Consider the following 22,364-nt stretch of genomic DNA (forward strand, 5'->3'; position numbering starts at 1 on the left):
AGGCTCTACTCTAAGCCTTTATGTTGGAGGCCACGGCTCGATGGCCTTTATTTTGACTCTATTTCAGCTGTGGATGGGGATGGGTTAGAGAGTCCCTTTTCAGTGGAGTAGGTTTTGAAGGCTTTGAAGAGCTGTAATGGTGACAAAGCTCCGAAGGCGGATGGTTTGACAATGAGGTTTTTATTGGAAAGCTGGGAGGTGGTGAGACAGGAGGTGATAGACACTTATCATGAGTTCCATTCTAATGGGAGGTTCGAAAAGTCGCTGAATGCATCTTTCATTGCCCTACTTCTTAAGAAGGGTGGTGCTTATGACGTTAAGGATTTTAGACCAATAAGTCTGCTTGGGTGTATCTATAAGCTTATCGCTAACATCTTTGCGTTGAGATTGAGGGAGGTTCTGGACGGTGTCATTTCTGAATATCAAAATGCGTTCATTGGGGTAGACATATCCTGGATTCCGCTCTCATTGCCAGTGAATGTGTGGATTATAGGCTTAGTAACGCTGTTCCTGGAGTTTTGTGTAAGCTCGATATTGAGAAAGCCTATGATCATGTTAGTTGTAATTTCTTGTTTTATTTGCTAGAGAGGATAGGTTTCGGGATGGAGGAGATGGATCGAGGTGTGCGTTTCTTCTGTCAGATTTTCTGTGTTGGTGAATTGGTCTTCATCCGGGTTTTTTTGGCTGTTCTTGTGGTTTGAGGCAAGGGGATCCCCTCTCCCCCTTCTTGTTCATTATTGTTATGGAGACTCTTAGTTGGTTGACGAGAAGGGCTGTGGATTTGGGATTTATCAGGGTTTCAGGATGGGTTCAGATTCAGTTTAGCGGATGGAGATCTCTCACTTGCTTTTTGCGGATGACACTCTGGTTTTTTGTGAGGTAGATGTGTCCCAACTGAGGTATTTGAGATGTGATCTGGTTTGCTTTTGGGCAGTTTCATGTTTGAAAGTTAACGTGGGTAAGAATGTGCTTGTTCCTGTCGGGGAGGTTCAGGAGGTGGCTTCTCTTGCGGCGGTCTTAGGGTGTGGGACGAGCTCCTTCCCTATTTCTTATTTGGGCTTGCCGTTGGGTGATTTGTCAAAGAGGGTGGGAAGCTGGGACTTGGTTATAAAGCGTTTCGAGAGTAGGTTGGCTAGGTGGAAAAAACAATATCTTTCGAAGGGCGGGAAAGTTACTTTGGTGAAGAGTATATTGTCTAGTCTTCTAACTTATTTTCTTTCGCTTTTCCAGATCCCTTTCTCTATTGTTGGAAGACTTGAGATTCTTCAACGGAACTTCCTTTGGGGCGGCCGTTGGGAGGAGTTTAATTTTCATCTTGTCCAGTAGGAGCATGTTTGCAGGCCTTTTTAGTTGGGCGGTGTTAGGATTAGGAGGTTAGCCCCTTTCAACATAGCGCTCCTAGGTAAGTGGTTATGGAGATTTGGTAGCGAAAGGCATAAGTTATGGAGGAGGGTTATTTCGTGTTGCTTTGGGGTGGAGAGAGGGGATGGCCATCTAGGCCGGTTAGATTTGTTGTCAGCGTGGGGGTGTGGAAATTCATTCGGAAGGGTTGAGATGAGTTCTCTAAGTATATTAGATTTAGAGTTCGGGAGGGAAGGAACGTCCGATTTTGGAAGGATACTTGGTGCGAGGATCGCCCGTTGTCTTGTTTGTTCCCGAGAGGATTGTTGTTGATAGACATGCTTTGATAGTTGACTGATATCGACTCAGTAGCGGTAGGTTTTCTTGGGTGTGCGATACCAGCGATCCTTTCAGGATTGGGAGTTGGACGACGTGACTAGCTTGTTGGACCTATACTCTGGATTGGATTCCTTGACTTGGTTGCCTTCTCCATAGGGAACTTTTCAGGTCCGTTCCTTTTTTCTATGCCTCTCCGAGTTTCACGGTTCCAATTTCACGTGGAAAATGGTTTGGCATTCGAAGGCTCCTCTTAGGGTGGCTTTTTTTGTTCGGATTGGGCAAGATTTTGACTCTGGACAATTTGAGAAAGAGAAGACAAATCATGGTCAACTGGTGTTGTCTGTGTAAGAATGATGGATAGTCTGCGGATCACCTTATTTTGCATTGCCTCGTGGCTCATGACTGCTGGAGTCTTATTTTTGGTGTGTTTGGCGTCCAATGGGTTATGCCCCGGAGGACTTCAAGGGATTTGATTTATATTTGGAGGGGCCACATGGTGGGGGTTCATGCTCATGACTCTTGGAGGGCGACCTCCCTTTGTGTTTGGTGGAGTCTTTGGAAAGAGTTGAATATAAGATCTTTTGATGGAGAGGAATCCTCCGTTGGAGAATTGAAGTTTTCTATTGTTAGTTCTCTTTTTGGTTGGAGGATGGGGAGAAATTGTTTATCTTTAGATGAAATCGTGGACTTTTTGGGTTCTTTGGGTCCATAAGACTCCTTTTTTGGTTTTGGTATTTGAATATAGCTGTTGGGATGCGTTCCTCTTTTGAACACTTTCTAATACACTTTTACTTATAAAAAAAAAGAAGGAATTATAATCAATTATAATTTGTTTTAATTCATGGAAGTTCAGTTCTACATTTCTTCTTATCCTGTAATTTATAACAAAAATCAATTTTGTTGTCCAGCTGGTGTAGGCGTTAGAGGCAGACCACCGTGTCCTAATTAAATGAACTCCAAAAACAAGAGGTGGAAGTTGGTTGTGAGCATAAAAAATGAATTATTCTGTATTTCTCTCACATTCATCACCAATTAATAATCATCTTATGCCTCTGAATTTAATTTTCAATGTGAGGATCTCTGCTTGCACAATAGTCCACCCTGAGAAAATTACCTTGGTAGGAACTCTTGTGCTTGATTCCCCTGGTGATAAAAAATTTTCCTGCTTCAACACGGTGTAAAGGATCAAATCACAATCCTTTCGGTTGTCGTTTCCATCCTCCTAGATAGTGTCCCTCCCCTACGTCATCTGCTCAATATAGCAATCCAAGAATGCTCTTCATCGATTCGAACACTCAGTCCTGCATAACCCTGATAAGTGATGATCCGAAATCTCCCTTGCATGATATTACATTCAACTAGAGCCTCCTTATCTGTTTGCTATATCTTGCAGAACTGGTACAAATGCTTCAAAGGACCATTACACACCATTAATGTCAAAACCTGCACACTTGTGATTACCAAAATCTAATTTGGTTTGAGATCCCATCATACCCTTTCCTTTTGCTTTTTAGGAGACCTTGCCATAAGATATACTAACTCTTTCATTGCTAGTTGACCTTATTATTGTACATGTTTTTCAGCATTCACATCCGAAGGCTATTGCTCTAGCATTGCATACCCTTTTGACCACTTCCTGAAAATGGTTGGTTAAAGAAAATCAGATTCTTTATTAACCGTAGCTCCTATCTTTATGAGAGAGGAAATGATATTCTAGTACTCCTTTCCCTCAAAAAAGCGTCATTGATGCTTGTGTAGCCTTTTCTTGATTAACGTTGGAATGGTGGAATGGAGCAAGTAATATGTTTACAAGTTGGATAAGAATTCTCTATTGAGGAACTGATTGAGATGAATTTAATGTGGGTGAAAATTCTGGGTAAGATGACTATGGACTTACTATTCAACGATGTGTGCTAACATTAAGCATTGGTAAAGCACTCCTATGAAAGAAGAGATTTTTATTCAGTTGATGTTTAAAGTGACATTGTCTCAGACTCGCTCCATATTCCAACTTTGTCACCATATAAACTTATTCCTGGTAGAAGTGGATTGGACTTGTTTTTTGTTTTTCAACAGTCGTGCTACCCTTTTTGTAAGGAAATTCTATCTTGACTGATAGTAGATAATGTTGAACTCTTTAATACTTTTATGTACATTTCTGGCTGACTACCACAACTTGCTATAGGCTATTGCAGAGTTGCAGACTACAAAGGAAGAAATTGAAAAATTGAGAGAGGACATACAAGTTAACAAGGATCACATGCAACAGGTATTTACTTTGTATGCAAATTATTATATCGATATCTTGTGGAGCTTGCTTGCTCAAGGGTCTCTTCCCTGCAGTATAAGAGCATAGCAGAGGTGAATGAAGCTGCACTGAAACAGATGGAGCTTGCTCATGAAAACTTTAAAATGGAGGTATTTTGTATGCCACGGCATCTACTTTAAACTGGGTTTTTCCATATTTTGGTTGCAAGTTTCATTTGTTACAAATGTCAACTAGGCGGATAAGCTGAAGAAATCGCTTGAAGCAGAAATTGTATCACTTCGAAACCATGTTAATGAACTTGAAAGCGACTGTATTTTAAAGTCCAAAGAAGCAGTATCTGCTGCCGCTGGTAAAGAAGAAGCCGTTGCTTCTGCTTTATCTGAAATTTCCAGTCTAAAGGAAGAAAGTTCTGTTAAGACGTGAGTTTTTTCTTCTCTTGAGTACTATACTTTTATCCGATCTTGAATTTACTCTTTGATTATATAATATTTTCATGTGTAGATCCCAAATTGCGGCAATGGAAATTCAATTTTCTTCTTTGAAAGAAGATTTGGAGATGGAGCATCGGAAGTGGCGTGCTTCTCAATCCAACTATGAAAGACAGGTTGGGTCTTAATTGGTGAACAATTATGCCTCTTTATGGGAATATGTTTTTTGCTGTAACATATAGTTCATAAAAGAAAATTTTCGAAGGGGCTGTTGCTTGATACAACGGTGAAGGCCGAAAACAGTTTTTAGTCTTGGAGATGTCTCTTTGTGCAAAATAATGGTTAATGCTAGTTCTTTTCCCGGTGTACCCTCCTAGCTAGGAATGGCAATGTAGGGGTGGTGGGCTGGGGCGGATTTCCCCAAACCCTACCCCGCCCCGTTTATTATGCTTTGTCCCTTACCCCGTTCCAAACCCCAGACAGGTTTGTACTCCAAACCGCTGCAAAAATACAGTTCACAACGTGCTTCCGCTCCGTTGCACCTGTTAGCAAGACTAAACATACAAAATCACGGAGGAAAAGGAAAGAAAGAATATTACATTTTTTAAGATATCTGATTTAATGAATACAATAATAGTGGATTCGATATGATTGAAGAAGGAACCCCTCATTTGCATCTCAATTAGATTACAAATTATTTAACAGAAACACTCTAATAGTGGTAATCAAAGCATACCCTCTTAATCTTCTGCAGAGTTATCTATGTGAAACAAATTTGAATTAAAAAACATAACAAGTCATTGAGACCCTCTCTTTGGAGAGGAGAGATTGTCTCCGTCTTTGAGACTCAAATCTTTAGAGATTATGGACAGTGCGCGGATGGCAGAAGTGTTGGAGAACGAACAGCATAATCGCAACATGGGGACGAGAGAGAGATGAATGGAGTTGAAGAACAGAGTACTATAACAGATGGCTGTAACAGGTGGAGGGAGGGACGTGGGCGTTGAGTGAGAAAGCTACTAGGAACCCTAATGAAAGAGAATAATGTATATACATGTATATGTATATAGGTAAGGGTATTTGCGGAATAGGAAAACAAAATAAGGATATATACCACTTTCCTTTTAAATGGGTCAGGTTGGAACTGAATGCCATCAAACCGCCCCGCACTGAACCCGGATCGGGTTTAGTTTTGTTTTCCCATAGCATTCCCTAATCCCTATACCATTTAAAACCTTACCATACCCGGTCTATTAGGGGTGGGACGGGTTGAACACCCACTGGGCGGTATAAATTGCCACCTCTACTCCAAGCACTTAATGTAGGCGGGGCCAGCCCCAGATAGTGGCCTTTTATAAATACACACACACATAGATATGCGTATATATATTTGCCTTTTCAGTATTCATTCCTAAGAAATCTGTGGATTGTTACTCAAGGTTTTGATATGTCATGGCGAATTAGACTTGGAGGGTGAAAAAGGTTTTGTGGATATTATTTTAAGATTAACTAACTTTTAAATTACCTTTAATTCTTAAAAATAAAAAAAAAGAATTACCTTTAATTCTTGTTTTATTTTTAGTTAATTAGTTTGAGTTTATGGATCAATATTATCCACACAATCACATAAAACCTAAGAAGCACAGACACGGCCACACGGCAAATCCAAAAAGATTAGGACATGGACACGGCGGGGACACCGCGAATAGTGTGTGTGTGTATATATATATATATATATATATATATGATGTAGTACTTTAAAAATTACTGAGTGTTACTATTTTTCATCAACCTCACAATGAAAAAAAAACATAAATCATAACTCATAACTAATAAACTACAAAAGAACAATGTTGCAGAGTTATAAAACCAAATAAAAAACAAGACATTAGAATAATAACTAGTATCATTTAATCATCATTGCAACTTTACTCCAAATACAAAAACATAGACAGAAAGGATTATTAACATTCATGATTGTTTAACATTTAGGACATTCAGGACTTTACTGGTAGCACTTAACATTCACAAAAACCTAAAGGCTAGTCCCCAAAAAAGATACAAAAACAAGTCAGTGTACTATCATCTATTCCCATCCATCATTTGACCTAGGACTTTTACCATTTACAATACCAAAAGTGTAGTACAAAACAAAAAAAAAAGAACATATCGGCATTCCCAAAAAAAAAAAAAAATTCCAGACGCATGTCGGACACACCCCCCTGGCGTGTCAGACGCGTGTCCGTACCGTGTCCGAAAATTTAAAAAAAATAAAAAATTTCAGACACGTTTTTTTGGTGTGTCCAACACGTGTCGGACACGGATTTTTCGCCCATTTTGTTGTGTCCGTGCTTCCTAGCTTAAAACTCTTCACTCTAGTATCCATGTTGTCCGGTTCATGTACATGTCCGGTTCATCTACGGTCATTCCTCATGCAATCTACTTCTCCATGAATTCTTCTGCTCATGCTCTGATTTGTTGAAATGCTCTTTTTCTCCTTGTTTGACTCCTTTATCACGTATGCTTTGACTGGAATTTTTCCCGGGACCATGTTGATTTATCCACCTATATGCATGGTTGAGTTACCTCGACCAAAAATCTACAATTTTGTAAGTATTGAGAAAACTTTGATTCAAAACCCTATACCCTAGATATGTGATTGTGTCTTGAGAGGTTTGCGCTGTGTTCTTCACTGGTCTTCATTTTTTATCATATACGGTTGTAAACGAATGACTCTTTGCAACTTAGCACACATTATAACCGAAGTTATTTTTGAGTAGGAATTTCCGACACGACTCATGATCCCAACAAATTGTTCACTTAAATATGTTTCAAGTTTCGTTAATTGGCAAAGATTTTTGATTTTGATGTGTGGGCATGTATTGTGGGGTGACCCCCCCTCCCTCTTTTCTCTCTCTTCTTTCATTTCTCTTTCTGTTCCAGCACGAGCGAGGAAACTTAATAATTACAATCAACCTTTTGACGAGCCTATTATTTTATTGCTTCAAATCTGGAAATTGCAGCTGTTTTAAAAGCTGATGGCAGTATAGGCCATAAACTTTGTCCTATATGAAACTTAGTTCCCTTTGTATTCATCTCTTAGAATTATTTAACTTGTCATATCTGTTTCTGGACGTGCTCATAATTATGTCATTGCATGTTTGTTGGTACTTTTAGTAATTTTCACTTTGAATCTGTATAGGTTATACTACAGTCAGAGACAATTCAAGAGTTGACAAAAACTTCGCAAGCTTTGGCTTCTTTGCAGGAGGAAGCATCTGAGTTACGTAAATTGGTTGACATGCTCAAAACTGAAAATGTAGGCTCATTATTTGCAATTAACTTGTATTTCTTTTTAGAAAAGCTAGTTGTTTTAGTGTGAGTGTGATTCAGATACTCTTTTTATTTTTTATTTCAGAATTATTTAATTTGTGTATGTCATTTTGTCATTACGTGTGACTATTCCAAGATGAATATAAGGGCATCTTTTTTATATGGTGATGACGAGATGCACTGGGGATGATTTTCAATGCGATAAATTAATAACTATCCTTTTGTGCCAAATCGAAAAAAGAAAATAGAGAATTAAATATTTTGCTCCTCTCTTGATTTCCTTATCCTTTGTAGCCTTATAACTAATAGAGAATTTTTATACTGACTGTGGCTTATGCTTAAGTCCTAATCTAGTTTATTAATTTAATTTTTTATTTTTAAATTTTAATGTTTTTTTATTTTATTTTTATTTTTTATTATTATTATTATTATTTTTTATAACTTTTTCTAAAGGATTGCTACATTATGTTACTATCAGGGATATTTCAGTTGAATAATGTATCAAATATTGGAGCTGGTTTAGTTTCTTTGTGGTCTTTGTTTTCTTCTTCTGCACAAAGTATATGTTGATGTTTCATTTCTTTCAAGGAATTCTCAGAACTTGTCAAATTATGCTACATATTCAACCATCTTTCTTAGCGAATTGGCCATCATATGTTACATTTTATTCGTCTTTTTTCTTGAATTTATATTCTCTCTTTATGTAAATTTTGCGTATTTTGGCAGAATGAATTGAAGGTAAAGTTGGAAGTAGAGAAGTCAGTTCTAGAAAAATCAAAGAATGAAGCAGTGAAGAAATGCGACGAAATTGATGAACAGGTTATTGCTGAATTTAATATCGACGAAAATAGAGAATTAAATATTAATGAATTTAATCTCATTTTGTTTATCTGACTATGTTTCTGTAGTAAAACACATTTAATGCACATCAAATTAATTTTTACAAATGAGCCTGTAAATTAATTAAAATAAACACGGAAAATATAAGCCATATTATCTTTTAAATTATATGTATATATTTCGATGAGTAAAAACATTGTAAATAAATGTGCCAAAGGTTGCAAAATCAATACTCAGAGGATGTGCATAACTATTTGGAAAAGCAAATATTATGCTTTCATTTCTTGCGGAAAGACAAACTCTTCTTAGGTTTTTAAAACAAGGAGCTCAATATCTGATGCTTCACTCCACAAAATGACATTTCTACAAATTCATTGCAATGCCTATTGAGGTTTTTTGGTGGCTATGTTAGGAAGATGATGAAAAAATAATCATTAAATAAAAAAGTTGAATCGTTATATGTTATGGCAGTTCGGAAAATTTATACAAGTAGATGCTGGCATGAACTATGGTTTGGATTTAATTGAAATGAAGGTTAATACTAACTTCAAACATATTATGTACAACTATCTAATTCCACAACTTATTTGTTTTTATTTTCTTTGCAATGGGATATAAACTTGTACTTGTTAATAAAAGGCAACATGATGCTTCTATAGAAATCGTGGAATATTTTTATTTTATTTTTACACCTGATCGCTTTAAAGGTTCTTGTTTTTACATGCTCATTATGAATCTTTCTGCTTTTATCTAGTTCATTTCCATGTACCATATTATTTGTAGAAGGATATCAAACACTTCTCAGCAGTGATTCTGATTCTCTGTGTACTTTTTCATGGACCCCCCATAGTGTATGTAATGTATCTTTATTGGTAATGTTATGGCATATTGCTTATCTGAACTCCTACTGCCTCCAGAACAAGATACTGCACAGTCGGCTTGAGGCTTTGCACATCAAATTGGCTGAGAAGGAGCGGGATTCCGCCGGAATCTCATCTAGAAGCACTACTCAAAATGCAGTTGATGATGCGGGGTTGCAAGATGTGGTAAATTATCTGCGCAGGTCAAAGGAAATTGTAAGTAAAGCTCACCCTCTCATTGAGTACATTTTCCTTTTTTTACTGTCATGTTTACATTTACGCTAAATTTTTTACAGGCAGAAACAGAAATTTCATTGTTAAAACAGGAAAAGCTCCGGTTGCAATCACAGGTATCTTTCTTTCACAAGTTAGTAATGTATCTAAACAATCTGCAATTGGTGTGATGTGATACCTATTGAGGTGTAGGAGCGTGACTCTACTCTCAGTTTGCAAAAGGCCGAACTAGACCTTGTGGGGGATGTATAGGTTTTGAGGACTGAAATTTAAATTTAATCAACAAGCATTGCAAAAGGAATGGAATGCAAAAAATATCATCCATAGATGTGAATTTCGTATATATTTTTTTATTTATGGAAAACCCATTAGGGAAGAAACAATGGGACCTAATCTCGGCAGATCATATCCACTGTTGGGAAAAAAGTACTCCCTCTGTCCCAAAATAAGTGTCATGCTTTCCTTTTTTGTCTGTCCCAAAATATTGTTCTCTTTCAATTTTGAAATAATATATTTTGTATCTTTCCATATATGTCCTTTAAGTTTAAAATTTCAAACTTAAAAGAGCAATTTAGTAACTTTCCAGGGAGACAATGCATGTCCCACATGTCCCCTAAAAATTACTCCTCCCCAAAAGCGACAACACTAGGTTTCAGACTGTAAAACCAAGAAACCCTTTTTACCTCTGATCCATACTCGGACATTCTTTTGCTGCTTCCAGTCTGAATCTGTTTCTCATGCCACTTACTTTTCAATCCGTGCTTTGATCTTCGTAACTAGTAACGTCTGATTGTTTGATTGTCATGTGGAATTTGTTGTGATGTTGAAGTCCTTGAAGCTCTAGGATATGTATGTTTCAACACTCTGAATTAGAACTGGCCATCTAATTCAAGATGCTAATTTTGAAAATAAAATAATATACTCTGGATATTTGTGCTCTATAAGCCAATATGGGAGATCCTTTGATGGGGAGGAGTCTCCTTGGGGGTGGTTAGATTTTCTATACTTAGTTCTATATTCTTTTGGGTTCAGGGATCTAATTGTAAATCTATGGAGGTTCAAGGCTCTAATTGTAAATCTATTGAGGCTTTAGTTTTTGTGCAGTTGTTTTGGGCCACGTCCCCCATTTGGTCGCTCTTCAATGAATACTTTTCAAAATTTTCTTTCTTTCTTTCTAAGTCAGTTCTGGTCCAATTGATTGATCCAAGGAAACTTTGATCAATTAGAACTACCTCGAGTTGTGTTCGAGTGCGAGTGATGTTCGAGTGAGTTCTGAGTGATGTTTGAGCGATCTATATATGTCTTAGAGATTGTCTCTCAACTAGAAATTGTTCAAAAATGTTTGCTTTATAAAACAATTTTGTGTATTTTTTTTTTTTTTGATAAGTGACAATTTCATGTATTTTTAATGAATCAAAATTCTTTGATGTTAGAACAATTTCGTGTATTTTTAATGAATCAACATCAAAGAACGGTCTAACTGTTGGAATAATGGTATACATTACTATTTGATACATTGCGGTCAGTAACATCGGTAAATTGGGTGAAGGTACGTAAGAGGGATTCGAACCCTCGGTAAACAAAAGCATACGTAGCAGTTCCAATGCTACGCCTTGAACCACTTGGCCATCTCTCCTACATAATAATTATGACCCTAAAACCGAGTGAATAGCGAGTTATTCATATTAGATTAGTGGATATGTACGACCGATCAATTCGGTAGTTATCGTCATAAAGATTATTGAAATCTTGATATTGATTGTTTTCCTTTTATTTATTTATTTATTTTCTAATGTTCAAATTATTAACAACAATATCTTCTTTTTTTGGGTGTGGATTCCCTCAGTTGGAAGATTAAGAGTTATTGACCGGAAGAATTTAACTTTGGGATCAGAGAGGACAATATTATTGTTGGCTTTGTGCTGTCCGTACATATGTAGATTTAGTTTTTTGGGACATATAATTCCTAATTAGTTTTTGAGAATTAGTTTTTGGGACACACACACACACGCATTTAATTTGCATAAAGCTTAACTTTGTTTTATGTTGCTTCAAGTTTTAAATTTTTTCTATTATATGAAATGATGTTTGTTGCTCCCAGTTTTTTAGCTCTGGAGTCAGCATCCAGTATTACCATGGTTAAACTGATGTGGATCCGATTATCTATTCATGATTTCTTGCCTATGGTTGCGTTGCTTTGTTGGCTTTTAATTTAGGATGTAATAAAAACTTATTTGCTTCCTTTGTAGTTTGAAAGTGCTCTAAAAACAGCGGAGACAGCCCAAGCATCACTTATTGATGTGCAAGTTAATTCAAGAGCATTGCTATACACAGAGGAAGAGTTCAAATCTCTACAACTTCAGGTTATGTTCTATCAGAAACATTCTGTGGATCGTTGCATTACCTTCTTTTTTGGTACTCGGTAGTATAACTAAAGGAATTTGGATCTCATAAAAATAATTTTTTTTTTATTCTATCATGATGCATTTCAATTAAATCCTTTTCTGCACTTCCTCGACAGGCCCACAGAGGTTTACTACTAGTGCTATGTCATTGTGCAATTAATATCACCATTATAATTCATTTACCATACTGATCATCTCTGCACATTGTATGAACTGCCTAAAAAATCAATGTTCAACTATAGCTGGACTACAAAATATTAGTTTTTAATTGTAGACTAATCAAATTATCCAAAAAAGGACTGATGATGACATTAGAAATTGGAGTTTGAAGTTGGAAAGCGTTATGGATTTCTGAGTTACTACTAGTATCAACTTGTCAGAAGTGGCTACTTTAAGTTGCGCTTGTTTTTTTTTTTTTTTAACCTGGCAAAGTTGCACGTGGATTTAGTTTGCCTTAACTTCAAGTCACAATTTTTTTTAATACAGTAACCTTGTGGCAAAGATTTCCCCTCCACAATCTAAAACAATCATCGTCATTATCATTATCTTTGTCTTTGTTTCATATGTATAGAGTCGGTCTCATTAATTTTCTTTTTCTATTGTAGTTTAATTGCATTACATTTACCAATAAATATTCCTATATTTCAGTAGATGCATTGCTGTGTATCATACCCTCCTGGATCTTAAACTATTGCCATCTAGATTTTTTCGCCTTGGAAATGATTCATGTTGAATTATCTGTGCAGGTCACAGAGATGAATCTGCTTCGTGAAAGTAATATGCAACTCAGAGAGGAAAACAAGCACAATTTTGAGGAGCAGCAGGTTTGGGGAAGAAAAAATTTTAAATTATTTTTCATTTTCTTGATATTGTGTTGCTGATGAATTTGCGGGTATAAAAATATTGATGCCATTGATTAACCAGAAATTGATTTGGATTTGCTCCTAGAAATTACGTGAAATAGCCCAAAAAACCAGGATCGAAACCGAGAATCTGGAGAGACTGCTGAGGGAGAGAGACACTGAGGTGGAAGCTTATAAGAAAGATATTGAAATGCAAAAAATGGAGAAAGATCACCTGGGAAAGAGGGTTGTTGAGGTACTGCATGTTTAAATTTTAAACTGATTTTTTTTTCTTTCTTCAGAATTTAAACTTTTGTCTCTATTTGAAGTTGGTCGAGAAGTGCAAGAATATCGATGTGGAAGAATATGAACGCCTGAGAGAAGATGTCCAACGAATGCAGGTGATCTATTTAGTTTTATGTTTTTTTATACCTGGAGTTAATTTGGCAGATTGATGGTTTGTTTCTTTTGTCATTGTTTATATTCAAATCTGATCCTGTGTCATCTAGCCACTAGCCTAGGTGCCTTAGCAATTTTCAAATCTCACTCGCTTCCCCTCTAGTTAATACCTTTTTTTTTTTGATAAGTAATAATTGAAATAAAAAGGCGTTCAAGAGTGGAACGCATCCCTTATACAGAAGTGGAACCGAGGTTTAAGGCCCCAAAGAAGCCAAAAAAATAATTAAATATTCGGGAGAGGAACAAGACTTCCTCTTCACATAACTGAAAAGAGAGCGTATGATGTGAAGTTTCAGAATTGCCGTGGACGATTCTTTCCCTTCGAACATTCTACTATTCCTCTCCTTCCAAATGCACCACCAGACACAATGTGGTACAACTCTCCAATAATCGCGAACAACACTACTCACACGGCATCCTCTCCAAATACGAATCAAATCCTTAAGATAACGAGGCATAACTCAACGCATACCAAATAGACAAAAGATAAGATTCCAACAATCCCTTGCTATAGGACAATGCATGAGAATATGAGCAATTTACTCACCATCTTGTTTGCAAAGGCAACACCAGTTAACAAAACAGTTGCCCTTTTTCCTTAAGAAATCGTTAGGATTTTACCCCATACAGCGGTCCAAACAAAGAACTTCACCCGATTTGGAGCCATAGAATGCCAAATAGTCTTCCACGGAAAATAAACGATATCAAAGTCTGAAAGACATAAGAATAAGGATTGAACTTTAAAGCGACCATGGGAAGAGGGAATCCATGTCATGTCATCACAACCTCTCTTGTCGATACAGCAAATCCAGAAAAACACGTACCTCGTCCACCTCCCAATCCTGAAAAGAGCGTCGAAAGTGCACGTCCCACGTAATCCCACTACTATCAAGCCGATAACAGTTGGCTACGTAGGCATGTCTATCAACTGCAATACTGTATAATCTGGGAAATAAACAAGATAAAGGCCGGTCACCACACCGAAGATCCTCCCAAAAGCGTACACATCTACCATCACGAACTTTGAATCTGATATGAGTAGAAAAAGCATCACATCCCTTCCGAATGAATTTCCACGCCCCAACTCCTCCCACGAGAGAGACCGGACAAATAGACCAACCACCACTCTCTTTCCCATATTGACATGAAACAAGCCTTTGCCAATGGCAATGTTTTTCCCTCTCGTACCTCCATAGCCATTTTTCCAAAAGAGCTTGGTTAAAGGGGACCAGTCTTCTGATAGCAAGACCACCATACTTCATTGGCATGCAAATTTGTTCCCAATTGACAAGGTGATACTTAAATTCTTCTCCTCTTCCACCCCAAAGGAAATCCCTTTGAATTTTTTCAATCCTTGCAGCAACAGAGTATGGGATTTGGAACATAGATAAAAAAAATGTGGGAAGGCTTGATAAAATGCTCTTTATAAGCGTAACTTTCTCGATAAAGTGCTATTTATAAGCGTAACTTTCCCCCCCTTAGACAAGTATTGCTTTTTCCATCCTGCCAATCTCTTCGCATATCTATCAATCACAGGTTCTCAACTCCCCACCGTTCTACAGGAAACCCCTAAAGGCAAACCCAAATACGGAATTGGAAAAGAACTCACCCTACACCCAAGGACTGCCGCTAAAGATGAGATATCCTAAACATCTCCAACCTGAACAAGCACACTTTTAGCCACATTAACCTTCAGACCAGAGACAGCCTGAAAACAGGCCAAGATACACCTCAAATATCTAAGCTGAGACACATTAGCATCACAGAAAACAAGGGTGTCATTCGCAAAAAGTAAATGAGAGACCTCCATCTGATGAACAAGATCTCTTCCCACCATAAAGCCCTTAATAAGATCAAGATCCTCTACCCTCCGCATAAGTTTGCTTAATCCCTCCATAACAATAAGAAAAAGGAAAACTGATAGGGGATCTCCTTATCTTAAACCCCGAGAACACCTAAAGAAACCAGCAGGAGACCTGTTCACAAGAATAGAGAACTTGACAGACGAAAGGCATGTCTCTATCCATTTCCTCCATTTAGTTCCAAACCCCATTCTCTGAAGCAAATAAAGTAGGAAATTCCAATTCACATGATCATACGCTTTCTCAATGTCAAGTTTGCACAAGACTCCGGGAACACCAGTTCTCAATCTAGAGTCCACACATTTGCCTGCAATAAGAACTGAATCAAGAATTTGCCGTCCTCCACCAAAAGCATTATGGGAATCCGAAATAATCCCATCCGTCACTCCCCTAATCCTAAGAGCAAGGACCTTAGCCATAAGGTTGTAGATACAACCCACTAAGCTGATAGGATGGAAGTCTTTAATGTCAAAAGCACCTCCTTTCTTAGGGATAAGGGCAATGAAAGTTGCATTTAGCGACTTCTCAAAGGCACCAGTAGAATAAAACTCCTGAAAAGTGCCCATCACATCGTTTTTCACAATAGCCCAACTTTCCAAAAGAAACCGCATAGTGAATCCATCTGGCCCTAGAGCTTTGTCCCCGTTACAACTTGATAAAGCCTTTAGAACTTCTTCTTCAGTAAAGGGAATCTCAAGCCCCTCCCTATCGATCTTAGAAATAGCCTCAAAATGAAGACCATCTAGTTTAGGCCTCCAAACTAACGGCTCGGTATAAAGCTTCTGATAAAAAGAAGCAATCCCATTTCGCACATCTTCCTCCCTCCATATCTCAACACCTTCTACCCGAATATGCCCTATATGTTTACTTCTTCTATGAGCATTAACGAGTCTGTGAAAAAGTTTTGTATTACGATCTCCCTCTTTTAGCTAAAGAGCTCGGAATTTTTGTCGCCATGATATCTCCTCCATTCTAGTAATCTCAGCAAGAGCTGCCTGACTAGAAGCTTTTCTAGAACACAAAAACTCTACATCCCCACCCGCCTCTTCTAGGTGATCAATCTCATAAAAATCAGGAAGGACTCTATGCTTCCCCCATTCAAGATTCCCAAAAACATCTTTATTCCATTTCTTATGATCGAATTTGAGAGCCTTCAACTTTGTAGTTAACATTTTTTTTTTATTTTTTATAAGTAAAATGTATTATAATGCGTTCAAAAGGGGAACGCGTCCCAAGTTGTACAAAAAAAAAAATGAAACCTATGAACTCAAAGAGCCCAAAAAGTCCACAATATCCTCAATAGAAGAAAAATCTCTCCCCCAACCCCAACAAAAAGGGTACAAATAATAGAAAATTTCCGCGCTCCAATGGAGTACTCCTTCCCATTAAAAGATCTTCTATTACGCTCTTTCCAAAGGCTCCACCAAACGCAAAAAGGGGTCACCCTCCAGAAGTCTCTAGCCTGAGTCCCCACCCATTGGCCCCTCCAGATATCCAGCAACTCCGAAGAAGTTCGAGGCATGACCCAATGGATGCCAAACAAACCAAACATAAGACTCCAACAATCATAGGCAACAGGACAATGCAGCAGAAGGTGATCCACGGACTCCCCATAACACTTGCAAAGACAACACCGATTAACAATGATATATCTTCTCTTCCTCAAATTGTCCAAAGTCAGAATCTTACTCCAAGCTGCTGTCCACACAAAAAAGTCCACGCTAAGAGGCGCCTTAGAAAGCCACACTGTCTTCCACAGGAAGGTGATACCATGAAAACCAGAGAGGCGCACAAAGAAGGACCGGACTTGGAATGTACCCTGTGTAGAAGGCACCCAAATCAGGGAATCCACACCAGGGCCATCCAACTCTTGTCTGTACAAGAGGCCAACAAACTAGTGACATCATCCAACTCCCAATCTTGAAAATATCGTCGGAATCGCACATCCCAAGACAACCTCCTGCTATCAAGGCGATAGCAATTAGCAACCATAGCATGTTTGTCAACAGCAATCCTGAACAGTCTTGGGAACAAAAGAGCCAAAGGCCTATCCTCACAGCAGGAATGCTCCCAAAACCGGACATTTCTTCCATCCCGAACTCTGAATCTAATATGTTTGGAGAATTCATCCCACCCTAAAGCCACTTGCCTAGGAAAGCACTATTGAAAGGGGCCAGTCTCCTAATCCCAAGTCCTCCCAACTGAAAAGGCTTGCAAACCTGCTCCCATTTGACAAGATGATACTTAAACTCCTCCTCTCCCCCCCCCCCCCCCCCCCCCCAAAAAAAAAGGAAGTTACGTTGGAGCATCTCCAGTCTTCCAACAATAGAGGCTGGAATCCGAAAAAGCGAAAGAAAGTACATTGGGAGGCTTGCCAAAATACTCTTCACTAACGTAACTTTACCACCCTTGGAGAGATATTGCTTTTTCCAACCAGCCAATCTTCTCTCAACCCGCTCAATCACCTGGTCCTAACTTCCCACCCTCTTGGTAGAGTTCCCCAGCGGCAAACCCAAGTATGAAATAGGGAAACGTCGCGTCCCACATCTTAAAACAGTAACCAGAAAATCCACTTCCTGAACCTCTCCCACAGGGACAAGTACACTCTTACCCACGTTGATTTTCAAACCAGAGACAACCTAAAAGCAAATCAAAACACATCTCAAATACCGCAACTGGGACACCTCTGCCTCGCAGAAAACAATAGTGTCATCCGCAAAAAGTAGATGAAAGATCTCCATCTGCTGAACCGAGTCAGGGCCGATCTTAAAGCCCCTAATGAACCCCAAATCCACAGCCCTTCTCATCAACCTACTAAGGGCCTGCATAACAATAATAAACTGGAACAGGGAGAGAGGGTCCCCTTGCCTCATGCCGCGAGAAGTGCCGAAAAACCCCGTAGGAGATCCGTCTACCAACACCGAAAATCTGACAGTGGAAACACATGTAGCAATCCATTTCCTCCATCTCTCTCCAAGACCTATCCTCTCTAACAAATAAAACAGGAAATTCCTGCAGACATGATCATAGGCTTTCTCGATATCTAGCTTGCAAAGAACACCAGGAACACCACTGCAAAGTTTAGAAGCCACGTATTCACTGGCAATAAGAGCGGAGTCCAGAATCTGTCTACCCCCAATGAAAGCATTTTGAGACTCAAAAATGACTCCATTAAGAACATTCCTCAGCCTAAACGCAAGGACTTTCCCGATGAGCTTATAAATACACCCAATCAGACTGATTGGTCTAAAATCCTTGGCGTTAGAAGCACCGCCCTTCTTAGGAATAAGGGCAATAAAGGATGCGTTTAGCGATTTTTCAAACCTCCCCGTGGAATGAAACTCATGAAAAGTGCCCATAACCTTGTGCCTAACCACCTCCTAACTCTTTAACAAAAATCTCATAGTAAAGCCATCTGGGCCTGAAGCCTTATCACCATTACAGCTCTTAAGAGCCTTCAACACCTTCTCCTCCGAAAAAGGACTCTCCAACCCATCCCTTTCCAAAACAGAAATAGAATCAAAATGAAGGCCATCAAGTCTTAGCCTCCATCGAAGAGGCTCAGAATAAAGCCTTTGATAGAAAGAGACAATACCGCTTCGCACCTCCTCCTCCGTAGTCAAGACCGTACCATCCAAACACAGTTGCCCAATATGATTACCCCTCTTATGAGCATTAGCAGTTCTATGGAAAAACTTGGTATTACGGTCTCCCTCTTTGAGCCACAAGGCCCAAGATTCTTGGCGCCACGAGATTTCCTCCAAAATAGCAGTTTCCACGCATTTTGCCTGACAAGCTACTCTCTTAATACGATGAGATTCAAGAACATACTCCCCTTCCATTCTATCAATCTCAGCAATAACAGCCAAAGCCCTATTCTTCCTCCACTCCAAATTCCCAAACACCTCCTTATTCCACCTTTTAAGTTTATTTTTCAGAACTCGAAGCTTTCTTGCAAGAATAAAACTCGACGTACCCGCCACCAGGTTCTCCTCCCACCAAGAGTGCATAGATCCTTGAAAATTATCCGCTCAAAGCTACATGTTCTCAAATCTGAAAGGAGTGCAACGAGATCTCAAACCCCCGCAGTCCAAGACCAAGGGGATATGGTCCGATGTAACCTTAGCCAACACAGCTTAGACAACATCCGGGAACTTATCTTCCCAATCACCGAAAATCAAAAATCTATCAAGACGAGAAAAAATTGGTGCTTCCCTTCAACCTATTTTCTAGTTCCAAAAGATGACCAAAGCGACCCTCGTATCTAAGTCACTGTCTTCAGTCAACTGGTCAGGTTCGGGAGGAAATCTTCAACTATATGTATATGGGTGTCGACCTCTACACCTTTCCTTCTTGTTTTATCTTCCTTGCGCTTCAGGTTCATCGGATAGTTATTCCGCCTATAGCTGTCAAATCTCCTCTCGTTGAGGATCACCACTGGACCAAGTAAAAGAAGCTCCCTCAAGAGGAAGATCACTGAGTTGATGGCCATCAATAAAATCAGAAAAGGGCATCATAGCCTGAGTCCACGGACCACCTGTAGATCTCTCCGTCGGGGACCTAACCACATTGAAATCACCGGCCACACACCAAGGAAGAGACCACCTCCCCTTCACCCCGCTCAACTCCTCCCACAACCCATCCCTCAGACCATCATCAACCGGCCCATACACCCCAGAAAAAAGCCCAAGAGAACCCATCCTCCTCCAACATAAAAGCATAAGGCAGAGAAAATCTCCCCCTACAAACCTCCATCTTAGCCATCCATCTCCTATCCCACATAATGAGAACACCACCAGATGTCCCAACAGAATCCAGCGCCTCCCACTCAACAAACCGATTGCCCCACAAACTCTTAACCACACGATCAGTCATAGAGCCCATCTTTGTTTCTTGAAGACACACCAAATGCACCCCCAATTTTCTCATAGCCATCTTCACTACCTTACGCTTGCCCGGATCATTGAGACCACGGACATTTCAAGATAAAATTTGTAGCTTCATAAGGAAACAAACACCCCTATCACCCCCTTACCCCTCCCTCCCCCCTTATCACTCCCCCTTTCCTTCACCCCCCCACCCATCCTGTTGTAGTTCACATCTGAACACGGATTCCTTAATTCCCTTTCCCCTCTCCATGGAGTAAGGTTCTTTTTCTTCTTGCTCCTCCTTTTAGAAAATTGAATCATCCCCCCCTCTCCCTTCTGTCGTGGCTTGAAGAATAGCTAAGGCCTGATCGCGATTGCCCTTGCAAGAGACATCCAACAGTTCACTAGTGGCTCCGATATTAGCCATGATCCATTCCTTTCCGGTATCCTCACCTTCCTGCCTGCACACCATGCTGCCCAAACCCTTTGGATGAACAACAGGCAAGGGGTCCACCACCTCCAAATTAGCATTACCTTCCTCCTCCCACAAAATCAGATCAAGAGAGCTTCCCTGTTCCACCCTGCATCCATCTTCCTCACCTCCCTTGGCCTCCATTGCCTCCTCAACATGTGACATCCAATCAGCACCACAATCCAACACACCTTCCTGGATGAAAGGGTCCGGGTTACAATCAAAAGTCTTCAGGCGAGAATCTATGCTTCTGCAGCTCCTTCACCAACAGAGAGGCTGATTCATCGCTGAGAGAGATTCGGATGTCTTTGCCCACACAAACAATCACCAATTCAGGCGCAGAACCCTTCAGAAAATTCACTGGACCACCTTTCAAAGATGAACACAGCCCTTCCGTTCCACCCAAAAGAGACTTGGCCGGCCTACCCATCTCCTCACTTGATGAATCAATGAACCAAGAAGAGGAAGAAAACTCCGAGCATGTCTCAGCAATCCCGACGCATAAATGGTCGTAATCCCTGTCACCAGACAAACAAACCATCCCATCCCTTTTTGACGGCCCAACAACCCCAGTATCAGAGCCAAACGTAGAGCTCACCACATCCACTGAGTCCATCTCAAAAACAGGCGATAACATCTGTTGTCTCCTACCAAGAACCTTCCCCCCCTTACTTCTCAACATCTCACTAGAAGGAGTAGAAATAAAGATAGAAGCAGATGGAGAGTTCCGAGCATGAGGGGAATAACATGAAGCTAGATGAGCCTGTAACAACTCCTCCCTTCCACCAAGCCTGAACTTTCCCTGTCCTCTGCTCTTAGCCACATATTCTCACTAGGAGGAGTAGAAATAGAGATAGAAGCAGACGGAAAGTTCTGAGCATGAGGGAAATAACATGAAGCTAGATGAGCTTGTCTTCCGCTCTTAGCCACATATTCTCAAATCGAAATGGAGACCTTTGAGAACACAAACCTCCACAATCCAAAACCAGAGGAACATGATCAGATGTGACTCGTGCTAAGACTGCTTGAACGACATCAGGGAATTTCTCTTCCCACTCTCCAGAAATCTAGAAACGAAGCCTTGAAAAAATGACTGGGTCCCTGCCATTTGACCATGTATAGGATGTGCCTTCCATTGGTAGATCAATGAGAAGATGCTCGTCATTGAAATCAGAAAACTGATCCATTTCAGAAGACCTCCTTCCTCCTGTGGACCTCTTTAATGGGAATCTAACAGAATTGAACTCCCCACCCAAACACCAACGAAGAGACCACATTTCTTGAGCATGGTTTGGTTCCTCCTAAGAAGAAGACCGATCAATATCAACAATTGGTCCATAGACCCCAGTGAAAACCCATCTGAAATTGTCCTCTTCCAATTTGAACTTGCACTTGTAGGACACTGAGAATCTTCCCACCCACACATCCAACCGAGACAACCATCTACAATACCACATAACTAAGATACCGCCCGAAGTACCTGTAGTATTCAAGACCTTCCATTCCACAAACCATCTGCCCCACAAACTTCTAACCACCCCATCAGAAATGGATGCCAACTTTGTTTCTTGCAAACAAACAACTTGGGCCCCACTTCCTTAAAGCTATCTTTACCACCCTTCTTTTATTCGGGTCGTTGAGACCACGAACATTCCAAGTAATAATTCGTAACTTCATTAAAAACCAGATAAAATAATCTCCCCTCCCTTCGTCGAACTCCGACTCCTAGTCCTTCCCCTCTCCCTCACCACCCCTTTCTTCCCTTCATAAATGACTTAAGAGATAAAATTCTTGATCTCCTGTGCCCCTTTC

The 22,364-nt window shown here is 39.7% G+C and overlaps 1 protein-coding gene across 2 annotated transcripts in view; it reads left to right on the top strand.

Annotated features, from left to right (window-relative positions):
* The window catches only part of LOC132307992 (nuclear-pore anchor), a 58,345-nt gene that overhangs the window by 26,228 nt on the left and 9,753 nt on the right, over window positions 1-22,364 (top strand). For both annotated transcript variants that reach the window (XM_059805924.1, XM_059805925.1), the window contains exons 29-40: window positions 3,866-3,949; window positions 4,024-4,098; window positions 4,184-4,368; window positions 4,451-4,553; window positions 7,580-7,696; window positions 8,437-8,529; window positions 9,468-9,626; window positions 9,707-9,760; window positions 11,894-12,007; window positions 12,796-12,873; window positions 12,998-13,147; window positions 13,221-13,292. In XM_059805924.1, the coding sequence (XP_059661907.1) occupies window positions 3,866-3,949; window positions 4,024-4,098; window positions 4,184-4,368; window positions 4,451-4,553; window positions 7,580-7,696; window positions 8,437-8,529; window positions 9,468-9,626; window positions 9,707-9,760; window positions 11,894-12,007; window positions 12,796-12,873; window positions 12,998-13,147; window positions 13,221-13,292 (1,284 nt within the window). The remainder of the gene's footprint in view (window positions 1-3,865; window positions 3,950-4,023; window positions 4,099-4,183; window positions 4,369-4,450; window positions 4,554-7,579; window positions 7,697-8,436; window positions 8,530-9,467; window positions 9,627-9,706; window positions 9,761-11,893; window positions 12,008-12,795; window positions 12,874-12,997; window positions 13,148-13,220; window positions 13,293-22,364) is intronic.

Source organism: Cornus florida, unplaced genomic scaffold, assembly GCF_030987335.1.
Source record: "Cornus florida cultivar Cherokee Brave unplaced genomic scaffold, ASM3098733v1 CherokeeBrave_3.0.0_Hap2_Chr05, whole genome shotgun sequence".
NCBI lineage: Eukaryota > Viridiplantae > Streptophyta > Magnoliopsida > Cornales > Cornaceae > Cornus > Cornus florida.